This window comes from Castor canadensis, chromosome 5 (assembly GCF_047511655.1).
Source record: "Castor canadensis chromosome 5, mCasCan1.hap1v2, whole genome shotgun sequence".
NCBI lineage: Eukaryota > Metazoa > Chordata > Mammalia > Rodentia > Castoridae > Castor > Castor canadensis.
The window spans coordinates 68,141,072-68,157,374 of record NC_133390.1 but is presented as its reverse complement, the minus strand read 5'-3'; the positions used below and the strand labels follow the sequence as shown (position 1 = coordinate 68,157,374).

Below are 16,303 nucleotides of genomic sequence, written 5' to 3'. Positions count from 1 at the left end.
TCCTTTCTTTACTAAATTATTTTATACTTTGTTGAAAATCAGTTGTTCATAATTGTGTTAGTCTATTTCTGGACTCTCCATCGTGTCTCACTGTTGTGGTTTATTTTATCTTGACAGGAACCCTAAATTACCTTGATTTCTGTAGTTTTTTATTAAATATTGAAATCAGGGAATATTAGTTCTCCAGTATGTTCTTCTTTTTCAATGTTGGTTTGAATAGCCTAGGTCCTTTGAATTTCCATGTGAATTTTTAATCAGTTTGTTAATCTTTACAAAAATTCTTTTGTGATTTTGGTTGGGATTGTGTTTAATCCACAGATAAAATCGTAGAGAATTGATTTCTTCACAACATTGTGTCTTTTTGAGCCATAGATGCAGTATATTTCTCCACTTATTAAGGTTTTCTTTGATTTGTCTCAGCATTTTTTTTATATTTTTCAATATAGCTCTTTCATGAAATTTGCCACTCTTATCCCTAACTTTCATGTTTTTATGCTATTGTATGCATTTTTAAAATTTTACTTTCAAATATGTTTTTCCTAGTATATAGAAATTCAATTGATGTTTATCTGTTGATGTTGAGTGCTGCAACCCTGCTAAACTTCATATTAGTTCTAGCAGCTTTTTCTATAGTCCATCAGATTCTCTACACAGGTGATCGTGTCATCTGTGAATAAAGATCTGTTGTCTGATGGCCCTGGCTAGAAACAACAGTACAACCTTGAGTAGAGGTGGTAAGAGCAGATGTTCTTGAGTCATTCTTGATCTTACAGAAAAAGTGTTCAGCCTTTCATTACTGAGCATGGGTGTTAGCTGTTGTTTTATTGTAAATGGTGTTCATCCAGTTCTTATTTTTCTGAAAATTTTTATAAAGAAATGTTGGGTTTGTTAAGTTTTTTCCTGTGTCTGTTGAAATGATCATATGGCTTTTCTTTTTTAATTTGTTCATATGGTGGATTAGGTCAAATGACTTTAGGATATTAAACCAACCTTGCATTCCTGAGATAAACTCCAATTGGTTATGATATATAACCCACTTTGTATATTATTGGATTCATTTTTATAAAATTTTTGTTTAAAATTTGTGTGCTTATGCTCTTAGTGGATATTGCTTTGTCATTTTCTTTTCTTCCAAAATCATTTTCTAATTTTAGCATTTGGGTAATGCTGCCCTTAAATAATGATTTGGAAACTACTCTCTTCAATTTCTAGAACAGTTTATATAGCAGGGGCTCACATATAATATAAATACTATTAGTATATATATATATACTAATACTATTAGTATATAGTATATAATATAATATAAATACAATAGTGTACTTCTATTCTTCCCTAACCCATCTCTGTGTTATTGGTTCTGTTTTTACATATTTTATGAGCCCTATATGCAGTTGTCATTATGTTTGCTTAATCAATTATCTTTTAAAAGTATTTAACATTAAAAAGAAATCTCATATTTTTCTATGCAGTTACCATTTCTAGTGCTCTTAATTTCCTACATAGATCCACATTTCATCTGATATCATTTTCCTTTTGCCTGAAGAATATCTCAAATTCTAGTGTAGCTCTACTAGTGCTGAATTCTTTCAGCAAGATAATCTCTTTCTCTCTCTCTCTCTCTCTGTCTCTCTCTGTCTCTCTCTCTGTCTTTCTCTCTCTCTCTCTCTCTCTCTCTCTGTCTTTCTCTCCCCCCCCCCCACTCTCCTCTGTCCTCTCTCCTCTCTCTCTCCCTCTCCACTCTCCTCTCTGGATTGGGTTGTACTCAGGGCCTTGTGCACACCAAGCAACCATTTCACCATGGAGCTACATCCAGCCACTGAAAGATGTATTTCAAGATATGGAATTCTAGCCTGAGGTTTTCTTTTCTTTTCTTTTTTCAGTACTTTGATGATGTCCCTCCACTGTCTTCTCACTTGGCCTTATATCTGATGAAAAATCTTATATCTTCATTATCTTTGTATAAGGAAGACTTATAGCATGTCTTTTTTTCACTGGTTACTTTGAGGAGTTTCTCTTTGTTGCTGATTTTGAACAGCTCAATCAAGCAGCTGATTTGTTTTATCTTACAAACACCATGAATCATTACAACTGCTGTGCTTCTTTCCTTCACTGGTTGTCAAAAGCTCAGATCCACATTTCTGCTCCAATTCATCAAAGCTCCTCACCTGAACCATTATCATATTTTTTATTTTTCTCTTCCCTGGTATTTTTCAGTGTTTTATCCTGTCATATTTTTTTCTTAATTTTACTCCTATGGTCACAAAAGTAATATATTCTCTTCATATTAAATCAACTAGTTCATTCATGTAAATAAAATGTTAACAATTCCTTCTGTATCCATTCCCGACTCTCAATCCCACCTTCTGAGATAATGGTTACACTGGTGCTAAAATCCCCACATTTTTCTATGTGCTCATAGAAACATATCTAGAAGTAGCAGTTATTTATAAGAACCTTTAAATCCCTTGTTAGAAAAAGGCAGAAAGTGAAAAAGTTCAATAAATGGAAATGCTTAATGGTAATAATGATGAAAAACCACATAGAAGTAATTGCAAATGTTTGGTGATTGTTTGTCTTTGATGGCTGCATTTGAAGCTCTTTGGGAGAGCTGTCCTGGAACCTGTAGCTCAGAGCATGTGGGAAACTCCCGCACCTATGTCATATAGCCAGCAAGCAAGGGGATGTTTGACATTGACTCTTTTGCAGATTATCAAAGACCTGCAGTTGCTGGGTTTGGTGGCAGCACTGGTGTTGGCTGATGTGATCCTGCTGATGACATGGGTGCTGACTGATCCCATCCAGTGCCTTCAGATCCTTGGGGTCAGCATGACGGTGAGGGTCCAGTCCCTAAGGAATCTAATTCCTGACCAGAGGCATTATCCCAGCAGTATCCACTGAGTGTCCATCTTTGCAACAAGAAGAGGAAGGAGAGTCAGCTGTGGCTGCCATTAGCACCTGCCCCTTGTCTGCAGGCTGTGCTGCCCCTTCCACTGCTCCTTCTGCCCCTGGAGGTCTTCTTATGGGTGTCCCCTGAAGGTCAGCACACTGGAATCTGCTTGACAGTTACCAGCTTTCACATCATCAATAATGAGAACCTTCACCTCCCGGAAGTTGTCTTGCCCTGATCAGAGAGAAGTAGCAGAGGTATTTTGAGGTAGTCTTTGGAGTCAGCCAACTCTGATTCAAATCCCAGGTCTACCAAGCTCACCAGTTGTGTGACATTGGGGAGGTAATTCAATCTAAGTCTCTTTCCAGTTAGGTAAGGTGGAGGTAATGATACCTTCTATCTCTTAGGGCTGTGAAGATGCAAAGAAACAATTCAGGACAAGGACTTAATGTGCCTGGCACAGTGTTCAATTAGAAGAAGTATTGTATGTCTCCAGCCTCAAAGGGATTGGGGAATACAGTGGAATTATATCAGGATTCACTTTATAAGGATTCAGCTGTTTATAAGTAACATCCCCTGTATTTTAAATCACTGTGCTAGCAAAGCATGTGACTGGGGGCTGCACCCTGCTGCCACCCAGAAGCCGCTTGTCCACCCACCTTTATCATCTCCCTCTCATAGTCAGTCTCATTTAGGTTCTAAGGCATCACCTACATTTTCCCCTTTTTGCATACTGAGGGGGAAATTATGTACTGTCAAGGAGTTGAACTGCAGGGTGTTCACAGGTCTGCTGTGTGATCCTGCTGATGGTGGGCACCCTCAGTCCTGACCCTGTGTCCCTTCTAGGTGACAGGGAGAGATGTGTCCTGCCTTCTGACCAACACATACTTCTGTGCTTCACAGTACTCTGATGTCTGGATTACTCTTGTTTTGGGATGCAAGGTTGGTAACCATGTCTCTTTGGGATACAGTCTATGTGTCATCAACAAAATGGATATGAAAATGGATCTGAACTAATGAGGACTGTTAATTAATGGTGTCTGCAAAGAATGTTGAGCTCAGAGGAGGGCTTTGTTGATGCATAAATCCTAAAGCCATGACACCTTAATTTCTCTACATTTTTGTCTGTTTGGAGGGTCACTTTTCCAACTCCTGTCCTCCCTCAGTCAGTCTTCCCCACATCATCAGGAATTCACCCACTGTTTTCAAGTCATGGTCATGGTCTTGTTTTCAAGTTAATTTGTCAATACCCTTTTCTCAGCAGCTCCCCTACGAGAGAAATTATGAAGACTTCTACCCAGCTTAATTATCCTCTGCATGCCTTTACTATACCTTTGTGTCTTTGTTAAGATTTGGGTCAGGGCTGGGCACTGATTATAGGATGGTGCATGGCTGTAACCCCAGCTATTCCAGAGGTGGAGGCAGGAGGATCTTGAGTTTGAGGCCAGACTGGGCAAAGTTAGCAAGACTCTATCTCAGAAACAAAACAAAAGGCCAGGTGTAGTGACTCATGCCTATAATCTCAGATACTCAGGAGACAGACATCAGGAGGATCAGAGTTCAAGGCCAATCTGGGCAAAAAGTTACTAAGATCCCATCTCAACAAATAAGCTGGATGTGATATGACACAGCTGTAATCTCAGCTACCAGGGAGGTGTAGGTAGGAGGATCCCAGTCTAGGAAAGCCCCAGGCAAAAAGCACAAGACCCTATCTGAAAAACTAAAACAAAAAGGGCTGGTACAGCTCAAGTGCCTGCCTAGCAAGTTTGATGCCCTAGTTTAATTCCCAGTACCACAGAGGAAAAAAATTGGGTCAGGTATCCTGTTGCTGTTCACCCACCGCAGGTTGGAAGCAGGTCTGGCTCTAAGACAGATAGCACCATCCGTGGTGTCCTTTGATTGGCTCCAGCTGCCTCACAGTGGCTCTTATACTGCCCCCCCACCTTCCATCATTATCCTCATTTTTTCATTAGATGAAGGGTACTGTCTCCAGTTGGTGCAGGACACCCATGCAGGGCTCTGAGGGAGCCCTCCGAATGCACTGTCCTCTTACTTGGGTTTTGAGGGGGCAGAGAACTGGCTCTGAGGTTACAGGACACTACATGAAGACCAGGGCCAGCCACACCTGACATGAGGCTGCTGCTGACTTCCAGGGCAGAGAGAGAAGCCTGGAAACCGATTGCTGGAGGAGGTGGAGGAGCTTCTGTGGCCTGATGGCCTTTGAGGAAACTCTACTAGGCTCACCTCTAGGAAAGTGTTAGAAATATCTTTAAGATATTGGGGTATCACGAGAGAGACAACACTACTCAGAAGTAGTAGAAGTAGGCAAGGCAAAATTTACTTCTGCAGAAAGGTGCACACCAGGAAGTCTGGGAGGCATCACACTGGGTGGGAAGTCCATGGGGGTTTTAGTGTCCTTCTCCTGTCCCTGGATTGGGCAGGTTTTGATCTGATAGTCTACATTGTTGACTAATTAGAAAGTTAGGAGGGAGCTTTGGGAACAAAGAAGTTTAAAAGTTTAGGGAAGCAATAATTGTTTTTGGTTATCAGCTACGGAACCGGGGCATCTAGCAGAATTCTTGCCCTGGCCTGGCTGAGGGTAACAACCCTTTGTCTTAATAGAAACTTTTATCATGTTAAGTCCATGAAGCAAACATATGGGAAGTGAGTTAGTAAGGCAGTTATTACTGATTGAATTCTTTGACAGAAAAGACCTGACCTAAGCTGAGTCTTATAATTTCCCCTTTTTATTTACAGTTCTTTTCTTCAAACTTAGCTAGCATTAATTAACTTTCTTGTTCAACTGTGTCTAATAAGAGGAGATTGTCTGGGTAAGAGATGGGAGTCTGGTGAGTGCAGTCTCAATTAATCTTTGGATGAGCCTTCTCATATACAGAATGAGACAGCACCCTACTGTGGTCATTACTCCTAACACAATTATCAGGGATGTGAAAATGGATTCCATTTTCCAAACCATTGTTCCATCAAGCTATTAAGTGGATCATCTACTCTGGAGTTTTCTGCAAGATCATTGGCAAGAGTAGTTCATCCCTGTAAAGCCTTTGTGATGGTGCCATCAGGGGTGGTATCATTGGGGATAAAAGTACAACATTGACCTCCTATCATTACACAAACTCCTCCCTTTTCTGCTAACATCACATAGGCCAATTTGTTTTCCCATGCCATTCGGCTTGTGGCATCTAATTGCTCTGCTATTCCCTTGATGGCATCTCTAGTGTAGTTAACAAATCTCTGTTGGTTATAATAGAGATAATTGATCCAATCTATATTTTTATTGACTGTGGACCACCAAAATAGTTCTGACTTGAAGCCTGCTGCTATTTGATTTCTAGCCTTGAATTCATCAGGGACCCCTTGGGGACTTTAATGGCATCTATGTAAGTCAAATGACACTCCTGGAATCATCCCTTCTGTCCTTCTTTTATTTTGGAACTTGAGCCCTCTTTTTGACTAGCTAGGTTGTCGAAATGCCAGGGTGAAAGAGATAGCCAATTGAACCAAAGCACAGGTTCCACTCCAATTTTTTGGGAGAATCTCAAGCAAAGGCCCTCTACAGACATCTGCTCAGGCTTTGGCCAATACATTTTGATTGCTTATCTCATCGAGGAATCAACATTCATTACAGCCAGTCAGGTTACCCATGAATGTCAATGACTCCCCATACCTAGAGAGGCACGAGATGTAATTGGTGTCAGGGGCTTCGAGAGGCTTTCTGTCTTAAGACCTTTTACTACTAGAAGCAGTAATGACAAGTTCTTGTAATACTCATTTCCCCAAACCAAATCCTCCTGATATAGAGGAGTATGCTTGCCATAATGTTAGGGTCTGAGGTCCATCCTAGTGGGAATGAGACCACCTGAGTCTCTGGTCTACCTGTAATGCATGAGTAACAACTGATCTTATTTAAGGCATATACAGAATATTTTATCCATTGCATCCAGGCAGTTGTCTCTCCATATCCAGTCTCTATGTCTAGGGTTTGTCTTAAGTCAGTTTCTACTGTTACTTAAACCTTTTCAGGATTGTTTAGTGACTTTTCCCCATTATCCTTCTCTGGAGTAAGGTTGGTAAAGTAGGCTGAAGATACAAAGGACGATTGGGAAGGTTCTCCAATTTGGTTTTTGAGCCTGCTTATGAGGTCACATCTGGAGATTGAGGACCCCTGTTCCATAAGCACAGGTGGCAACCTGTGGATTCTCCCAAGCTGACTTTGTGTTAAGGATGGTCAGTAAGAGAGGATTACATTGGAGATGTGGGCAGTTTTTGGGTGGGATACCTTTAGTTAGACTTATTTTGGGGTTTAAAGGATGCTAGGCACCTCAAAGGGCTAGGTGCTCTGGGGTCAGCAGTCCACCCCTGAGGTTGAATGGTCCACCAAACATCATCCCAGTCCAGATAAGGCCCTAGCCCATTAGTAGAGGTCTCCCCTTTGGACATAAATATGTATCCTCTTGGGATAATTGCCTTTGATAACTTAAATCCCCACAAGATAGGGCTAGACCGGCATCAAAGCAGCTAACCTGAGGGTCAGGACCTTTAGTTATATTTGTAACCAAACTTACAGGGTACATACTATCTTAGATAGCAAGAAGCCATTTATAATCTTCATTGGACATAGGTAGTGCAGGCTGAGCACAGGAGATTGCACCTAAGATTACCAGGCAGGCTCTTAGAGCCTTTTTATAGACAGTTTCATAGGGTCCATGTGTGGAGTGGCCATCCATCATTCTTGGCGAGGATCAGGAGAATTTTTGGCTCTGGTATAATGGGTCCAACCTCCTTCTGCTGTTGGGAGAGCTGTCTCAGTCATAATACCTGATAGGGTCCTTCCCAGATGGGCTCAAGTTTGCTCTCCTCTCATGTTTTTACCAGGACACAGTCTTCAGGTCTGTAAGAGTGAGCTGGGAATTCAAGAGGCGGAATTGGGGCCAAAAAGCCTTGTAGCCTAAGAGAAAGTAAAGTTGAGGAGACACCTAGTTTGTAGTTTTTAAGAAATTGGTCCTTTGTCTCCATAGTGGGGAGATCTGAGGACCTTCCTAAATAGGGTAACCCAAATAACATCTCATATGGAGACAGGCCAGTGTCCTTCCTAGGGGCTGTTCTAATTTGGAGGAATGCTATAGGAAGGCCTTTGGTCCATGGAAGTTTGGTCTGTAGTATTAATTTGGTCATTTGTCTCTTTAGGGTTTGGTTCATTCTTTCTACCCTTCCAGAGGATGGGGGGTGCCAGGGAATATGATATTCCCAAGACATATCCAAGTCTTGAGTAAAATCTTTGATGATGGTGACTGTGAAGTGGCTCCCATTGTCTGAGTCTGTATTTTCTATTAATCCAAATCTTGTAACTATGGACTCCAATAATACCTTGGCCACATTATGGGCAGTGGCACTGGGCAATGGAATCGCCTCCACCCAGTTAGTCAATGATCTGCTGTAACCAGGAGATATCTCAGTTGCCTTACCTTGGGCAACTTCAGTATAATCGACCTGAACACTTTGAAATGGTCTTAATCCTGGGCTCCTTCCTCCTGGGAGCTGTTTTCTTGAAGCTTGTTTATTGATCTTTCTACAGGTCAGGGAACTCTCAGTTACTTGTTTAGCTATGGTGTATATTCCTATTTTCTTAAGACTATATCACACATAGCTGGGTATGTGATGACTTCCTTTATGTAAATGAGATATTGTTTCTTTCATTATTGATTTGGTGAGCATTTCTCTACCATCAAGTAAAATCTATTTTCCTTTGGGAGTTTTGGAAGCCCCAGGTTTGATAATTGTTTTTCCTCTTGAAGATGAAACTTCAGGGTATGATCAGGGTAAGATGGAAAATGGGTGCCTCAGATTGCAAGGCAGACTCTTTAGCAGCCTCATCTGCCATTCTATTTCCTTGGGCCTCCATATTGTGCCCTTTTTGGTGATTTGAACTACTGCTATTTCTTTAGGTTTCGTTAAGTTTTTTAGGACTCGAGTGATTAAGTTCCTTGTGAACAATATCTTTTTCTTTACCGTTAATCAAACCTCATTCAGTCCAAATTTTTTTGAATGTGTGTACTACTCCAAATACATATTTGGAGTCTGCATAGTTAGTTCCTTCCCTTTTCTCTAAATGTTTTAGGGCCTGATTAAGTGATAATTCACAAGTTTGAGCTGACCAATTATTAGATAGTTGGCCTGATTCAATTGCTAAGTAAGTTCCATCTGTCACTGAGTATCCGTTATGTCTCTCCTTCAATTACCCGGGAAGAACCATCCAGAACCATCCACAAAGAACTTCTCACTGGTCTCAAGGGAGTCTCTTGTAGGTCTGGTCTTACCTTGGACTGGTATTCTATCAGGTCTAGACAGCAGTGGTCAATAGGATTTGAGGATTGTCCTCCCACCAAGAATTCACCTGGGTTTAAGCTATCATCCAAGGTGAGTATCAGATCATCCCTCTCCAACAGAATGGCCTCATATTTTAAAATCCTTGAGTCAGTTAACCATCTCCCTACCTTCTGGCTAGGGATCATTCTCAGTTGATGAGGCGTGCTTACCATGGGGATCTCCCAAAAGTCAATTTTCTGCTCTCCTCTGTTAGAAGAGCAGTGGCTGCAACTGATTGAGTACATTCTGGCCACCCCCTTGAGACTGGATCTAAGATCTTGGAGAGGTAGGCAACTGGCTGTCTTTGTCCTCTATGGTCCTGCTTTAGGACCCCTAAGGCTGTTCCCTTATCAACAGTTACAAATAGGCTTTTCTGAAGAGGGCAGAGCTAACACTGGAGCGGTGACAAGGGCCAGCATGCTTTAGAGTGCCTAGGGACTGTAATTCCTGATTTCTGAAGAAGAGGGTCAGGTTCTTCATCTAAAAGTTTAAGATAAAGCCCCTTTGTTTTAAGGGCATATGAATCTATCCATAATCTACAGTATCCAATAAGGCCCAAGAATTTCCTTAGCTCCCTTTTGGTAGTTGGTAGAGGCATAATAATTATTCCACAGATCTGCTCTGGGCTTAGTCTCCATTGTCCTTCACTAATAACATGTCCCAAGAGTTTAATTTCCTTCTCCACAAGCTGTACTTTGGACTTTGACACTCTCAGTCCCTGTTGACCCAGAAAATTAAGCAAGGCAATAGTTGCCCCTGTTACCCCTTTTCTTTTTGTCCTCCGAGATTAACCAATCATCTACATATTGGAGTAACTTAATCTGTGTGTGGGGGGGTGTTAAGAGTCTCTAATACTTGTTCAAGGATTTGTCGAAACAGGCGAGGGGGTTCTGTGAATCTCTGAAGCAGAACTATCCATCAGTGTTGTATGCTTCCCATTTGGGGTTCTTCCAATTTAAAGTAAAAGAAATCTCTACTTTTCGCAGCTAAGGGACAAGCCCAAAAGGCATCCTTTAAGTCTACTGCACTAAACCATTTATGATCATGTGGTATCTTGCTGAGGAGGGTATAAGGATTTGGGACCACCAGGTGTGTCTACTTTGCACAATTTGTTTGATGGCTCTTAGATCCTGGACTAATTTCTAAGAGCCATCAGGCTTCTTAACTGGAGGATTGGGGTGTTTTAAGGGGACATGCAGGGTTCAAGAAGGCCATTCCTGAGTAGTCCCTCAGTGAAGGGTTGTAATCCCAGCCTACCGTCCAGAGGAATTGGATATTGTTTCCTCCTGACAGTTTCTCCTTTTTTAGTTCAATGTGAATTGGAGGAACTTTTAGTCCTCCTCGGTTTCCATCCCTAGTGCAGACCTCTGGAAGAATTTGATGTTCTTCCTCCAGAGATAACAGGTTGAGAGACACCTGCATCTGTTTTTGATGTATGTTTAATCCTGTCCCCAATTCTGACATTAAGTCTTGGCCCAAGAGACTGGTTCCTGCTTCAGGGACAAAGAGAAAAACTACTTTTGTCTGTCTATCTTTATATCTTAAGGGGCTTCTATGAATAAAGGGACATGGAGTCTCTCTCCTTTCACTCCAGAAACTAATAAGCTTTCAGATGACAACTGCATACAAGGAGGACGGAATGCTAAAGACGAGTAAGCTGCTCAGAATCAATTAAAAAGGTTATTTCATTAGTTCAAATCTGACCTCTACATTTATCAAGGGTTCTTGGAAGGATCCCTTAAACTAAAAGAGCCCCTGACACCCCTAGTCTTCATCAACATGAGAGGTATCACCTGTTCCTCCTTTTTCCAATTTGGGCATTCTCTCTTGGAATGCTGCTCCTTACCACATTTGTAACATTCATTTCTCCCTTCGTTGTCCCTTGGGGTGTTGCCCTTTCTGGCATCCTCCTTGGGGAGCCCACGGTCCCTGGGCCCATAGGCCCACTTTATTTTGAGTCATTTGCTCTATGGTGGACAGCACTATCTTGGCCTTTTGTTTTTGTTTTTCTTCATCTCTCCTTGTATAAACCTTTTGGGCTTCCCTTAATAGTTCTTCCATATTTTTACCTTTTCAGTTGTCTAATTTTTGTAACTTTTTTTGCTGTCAGGCCACCTATTTGTTACAAAATGAAATTTTAATGTACCCTGATCTATGGGGTCCTCCACATTTACTCCTGAGGATCTGCTCATCTGCTCTTTTAACCTGTTTAAGAATTCAGCTGGGTCTTCCTCTTTGCTTTATTGGACGTCAAAGACCCTGGCTAGGTTTTCAGATCAGGAACTGCTTTCTCAAATTCCCTTTAAAATTAAATCTCTGAGATCTTTAATGTAACCCCAATGAACAGCATCATTATTATCCCATTGGGGATCCTGATTGAGAATCTTTACATCTGCAGGGAGGACATTAGGACCCAGAGGATGCTCATGTTCCCAAACCATCATGGCTACCCTCCTTATCATTCCTTTTTCCTCCCTGGAGAACAAGACACTTAGAATGAACATTAGTACAGCCCGTGTGTAAACCTGTGGGTCAAGAAATTGGTCAAGTTGATCTACTACCCCATGTGGCTCTTCTAGCAGAGACCTTAATTTTCTTTTTAAATATTTTACCTTCAAGCCAGTGAGAGGAACCTTAATAAACCCAATTCCCCCACCCCCTAAGAGAACCTCTCAGAGAGGGTATAGGGTCTGGGATTATTTTTCATGGTGGGGGGGGCAGGGAGGAAGGTTTTGAATATCCTATTTACATTGCTTCAATTCCCTTCACAGTCTGGAGAAGGAAGTGCCTAGTAAGGGAGGGCCTAGGCTGCTGCTGCTCCACAAGGGCCCTCATTTTCTATCTCTTTTCCCTCCCTGGGTGAATTTGCCTATAGGCTCCCTGGCCTCCTGGATGGAGAAGGTTCAGGGGCAGAGCCCTTGCGTCCATAATGGGGAGGAAGGCAATCAAGGGGCTCCCATTTGCTTTCTTTCTCTTCTGATTTAGAGTTTTCAGTCTTGGGCATTTTAAGCAGAAACAAAGTCATAGGTCCCCTCCACCAGCAGAGGGCATAATTTATTTCTTCCTGGCTTACTGGGCTTTTATCAGTTTCATATTCTATGAGTACTTGGCAGACCCAGTTTTCATTGGAGCTAAATTTTGGCCAGAAAACAGACAGTCTTAAGTTTGGCTCCTGTGTCCAAATGAAAGAACGATATTTAATCATTTTTTGTTTCTTTTTATCTTTCATCCTAAGATTTTCTGCCCAATATAGTAATAATGAGACTGAGAGGGTTATCTGGAGGAATAGAAGATGAGTGTACTTTCTTGGGAGTCTTTCCTAAAACTGAGTTTTTATTTCCCATCCTGAAATCCTGGCTCCTCAGGAAAATATTCAATGTCCTGTGATGGGGATTTCTTATACTGTACCCAAACTGCTTCCTCCTTCTTCCACCAATTCCCTCATGGGCTAATGGGGTTAGGAATCTGGAGTTGCCACATGTTTTGTGTCTGGGACAAGTTCCAGTCACACCCACACAGCCTCTCTCCAGGATGTCCCAACCACCAAGGCAGTACTTGACTTTCCTACCTTGGTCCCATGCACAGAGTTATCAGGTCCACCTCGGTGCTTGCTTGGGCCAACCCCCTTTCCCAGCATTGCCACAGAGATAGTGAATTCCCCCAGCCCTGAGGCTGCTGCAACAAGGCAGCAGGACAGTTCTCCCCTGAGGAGGGAGTCTCCACAGCCCCATGGGTGATGTGAGAATCCCAGACGAGCCCCCACGCTATTAGAAATATCTTTAAGATATTGGGGTATCACGAGAGAGACACTACACTACTCAGAAATCAATAGGCAAGGCAAAATTTACTTCTGCAGAAGGGTGCACACCAAGAAGTCTGGTAGGCATGCACACCAGGTGGGAGGTCCACAGGGGTTTTATCTGATGCTATTCTGTCCCTCTTCTGTCCCTGGATTGGGTAGGTTTTGGGCTTACAGTCTTCACGGTTGACTAATTAGAAAGGGACCAGGTTAGGAGGGGGGTTTGAGAACAAAGTTTAAAAGTTCAGGGAAGCAATAACTGTTTTGGTTATCAGCTCCAGAACCAGGGCATCTAGTGGAATTCTTGCCCTGGCCTAGCTGAGGATAACAACCCTTTGTCCTTAATAGAAACTTTTATCCTATTAAGCTGAGTCCATGAAGTGAGCATATGGGAAGTGAGTTAATAAGACAGTTATTACTGATTAAATTCTTTGGACCTAAGGAGATTCTTATAGAAAGTGTGGGAGGCCGTTGCTTCTGAGGAACTGGTCTGGGGTGGGCAGGCAGGGCAGGGAAATGTGAGCCTTAGAACATGACAGAATGGGAATGAGTTCTGACTCCCCCCCTTCCTGACTGACCCTAGAGTTCATTTAGCCTCTTGGAGCCTCTGTTCCCTCCTTTGTAAAACAGAATGATGATGACATCACCTCAGAGCTGCTCCAAGCTGCTGGATAGTTAGTGATGTTGAGGGTTTTCAGACACTCCTGGCCCACAGAAAGAGCTCAGCCATGTTAGATATCATTGTTATCATCAACATCATCATCATCATTGTTATTGTTCTGCGGTTATCCCCTAGACAATTTGGAAACATAGTACTCTCCCAGTTCCTGGAGCCCACAGCAGAACTAGTCCTCCCCAGCTGAGCAAGCCAGCATCTCCCCCATAACACTCTGGACCGCACCTTATTTGTTTTCTCCATTGCATTGTACATACTCCCATTTCCTTTTATTTCTCTGTCGAATCGTTCTGTAGGACAAGGGATGAAAGAGGAAAGAGTGCTGAGAACCAGGAAATGAACTGAGTCCAACCCCAAAGGCCCCCGTCAGTGAGGCACCCCCAAGTGAAGCCCAGTCTCCATATTGAGTCCCAGCGCCCCACGTGAGCCTGTCGGCTACCTCCCTGCCCCACTCTTGACAGTGAAGGCAAATGACATATAAGGACCAGGTGTGACACACTCAGACAGGAGAATTTATTCACACCTATTTTCCATGAATGGCAGACAACAGCCAAGGAGTTAAAAGGAATGAAAGCCTTTAGGACCCAAATCATGAAGCAACAGGGCCATCGACCTCTACAAAGAAATGAGATCTCCATGAGCAACCCAGAGCTCCAGGAGGAAGTTTAATTGAAATAAACAATAATTCAGACACCTTCTGTCCCAGTGAGTCCTAAGGGAAAAAATAGGAGAGACAATTTCCCCTTGTAGGTAGGGTCTGCTGCCCCTTGTCAGCTTGAAGCAGATACTGAAAATGTACCCCACCCCCGCTTTAGCAACCCAATAAAAGAATTTTTTGGAATATTGCCTCTCAGGGGGAATTTGAGGTAGTCTAAATTAGGGACTCATAAAAAAAATTACATCTTAGATTAACCATGCTTTGGCTCAGGAACTGCCCTCACCTGGCTGGGAACCACCCATTCCCCTCCCTGGTCCTTGATTGGCTTGGAATCTCCTTCTCCCCTTCCCATAGGTCATCATAGGTTTTAAAAGCACCTGAAGAACAGAAAAGCTGTCTCGGCTTCCGGTTTCCGCCAGGGCCTCACCATGCTTCCCTTTATATTTCCCTTCCCTAACTTTTAACAAACTCCATTTATATCCCCCCAAAAAGAATTGCAGACAAAAATACGATTTTATTAGAATCATAAAATTACTAATTAAATTACCAATTTTATAAATTACTAATGATGCAGCTCTATCAAATGCCACCTGAATTAATCAGTTACCCAAAAGTCAGGCCCCCTTGCCCCTGACTTTTGTGTCCTCCCATCTGTGAAGATCTCAGAGTGGCCACAATCAGCCCGTAGGCCCTATTTGAGACACTGGGGTTTGAGGCTCCCAGAAGGTATCTCTGCCATGCTGATTTCTTACCCCATGGCACAACCAATGCTCCAAAAATTATATCTAGAACCATCCCTGCAGGTGAAGTTAGCCAGGTTGTGTGACTGCAGGGTCACTGGGAGGAATCCTGTAGATGCGTGACCTGACTTTCCTTATTGTCCTGAACCCCATGGTTCCCAGCCCCAGCCCTGCCCCATGGCATCTTCACAGCCATGTGGTAAACATATTTGCTCACTTCCTGTCAGCCTCCCTACCGGATTGGGCACCCTGAAAACCAGGACCATGACTCATTCTTTGTAGCAATGCTTTCTGCCCTAGCCTAGTGTGCCACTCTCCATGAAGTCAAAAGACAAGCACGTGTGGGGTTTTATGTTACACGTTACTGATTAAATTTAAAGCTTTGATTGCTGTGGATATGCAGCCCTTTCTGGGAAGGGCTGGGTGCTGTGAATTACTTTCTCCTTAGTACAAGTGAGAACTTTGAGAGCAGGTAGGTATTCATGAAGGGAGGGAAAAAATAGGGCCCCTGACTTCCTCATGGTGGGGGCAGGGAAGGTCCCAAGGCAGGGAATGTAAGTGGCTACCATGTCGCCCCTCCTTCCATCTTGCCGAGGTCGCAGCTGCCTTTGTTCTCCTTTTTTTCTACCTTTCGTGTCTCACAGCCCCACTGCACAGAGCCTCAGGCAGCCTGTGGCAAGGCTTTGTGTCAGTTAGAAAGCTGTGTCCCTTAGAGGCAAACGCTGGTCTTGTAGGCGCAGAGCTGGCAAGCAGATGGTGCCTTTGGATAAATTAGAATCCCCCTTCTCACTCCTCACACACACTCAGCACTGCCCTGCTGTGGCACAGGACTGACAAGTAGACTCCAGGCCACTTTCAGCTCCCACAGGCCCCCTCAGCCTGGTGCAGAGCAGAACCACAGCAGCTCACGGTGCCCCTGCCCTTCTAGTGCCTTCCACCCCTTTCTGTAGGGCCCTTACGAACCCATACGAACCCATCCTGGGCCTTGCCCCTGAAAAGCCCTGTCTCATAGCTGGCTTACTGACAGCTGATAAACTCATTCCTAATGACGGGGCAGAAAGCAAGTTTATTAAGTACCTACTAAGGTTAAGTATCTACTGAGAGTAAGGAACTTCCCTAAGCGTTTCCTGTGTGTTAGCTTAGCAAATCCTCGGTT

General features: G+C 43.0%; 1 protein-coding gene across 2 annotated transcripts in view; it reads left to right on the top strand.

Moving 5' to 3' along the window:
- The window catches only part of Gpr156 (G protein-coupled receptor 156), an 87,580-nt gene that overhangs the window by 54,386 nt on the left and 16,891 nt on the right, over window positions 1-16,303 (top strand). For both annotated transcript variants that reach the window (XM_020162134.2, XM_074073239.1), the window contains 2 exons: window positions 2,710-2,835; window positions 3,737-3,832. In XM_020162134.2, the coding sequence (XP_020017723.2) occupies window positions 2,710-2,835; window positions 3,737-3,832 (222 nt within the window). The remainder of the gene's footprint in view (window positions 1-2,709; window positions 2,836-3,736; window positions 3,833-16,303) is intronic.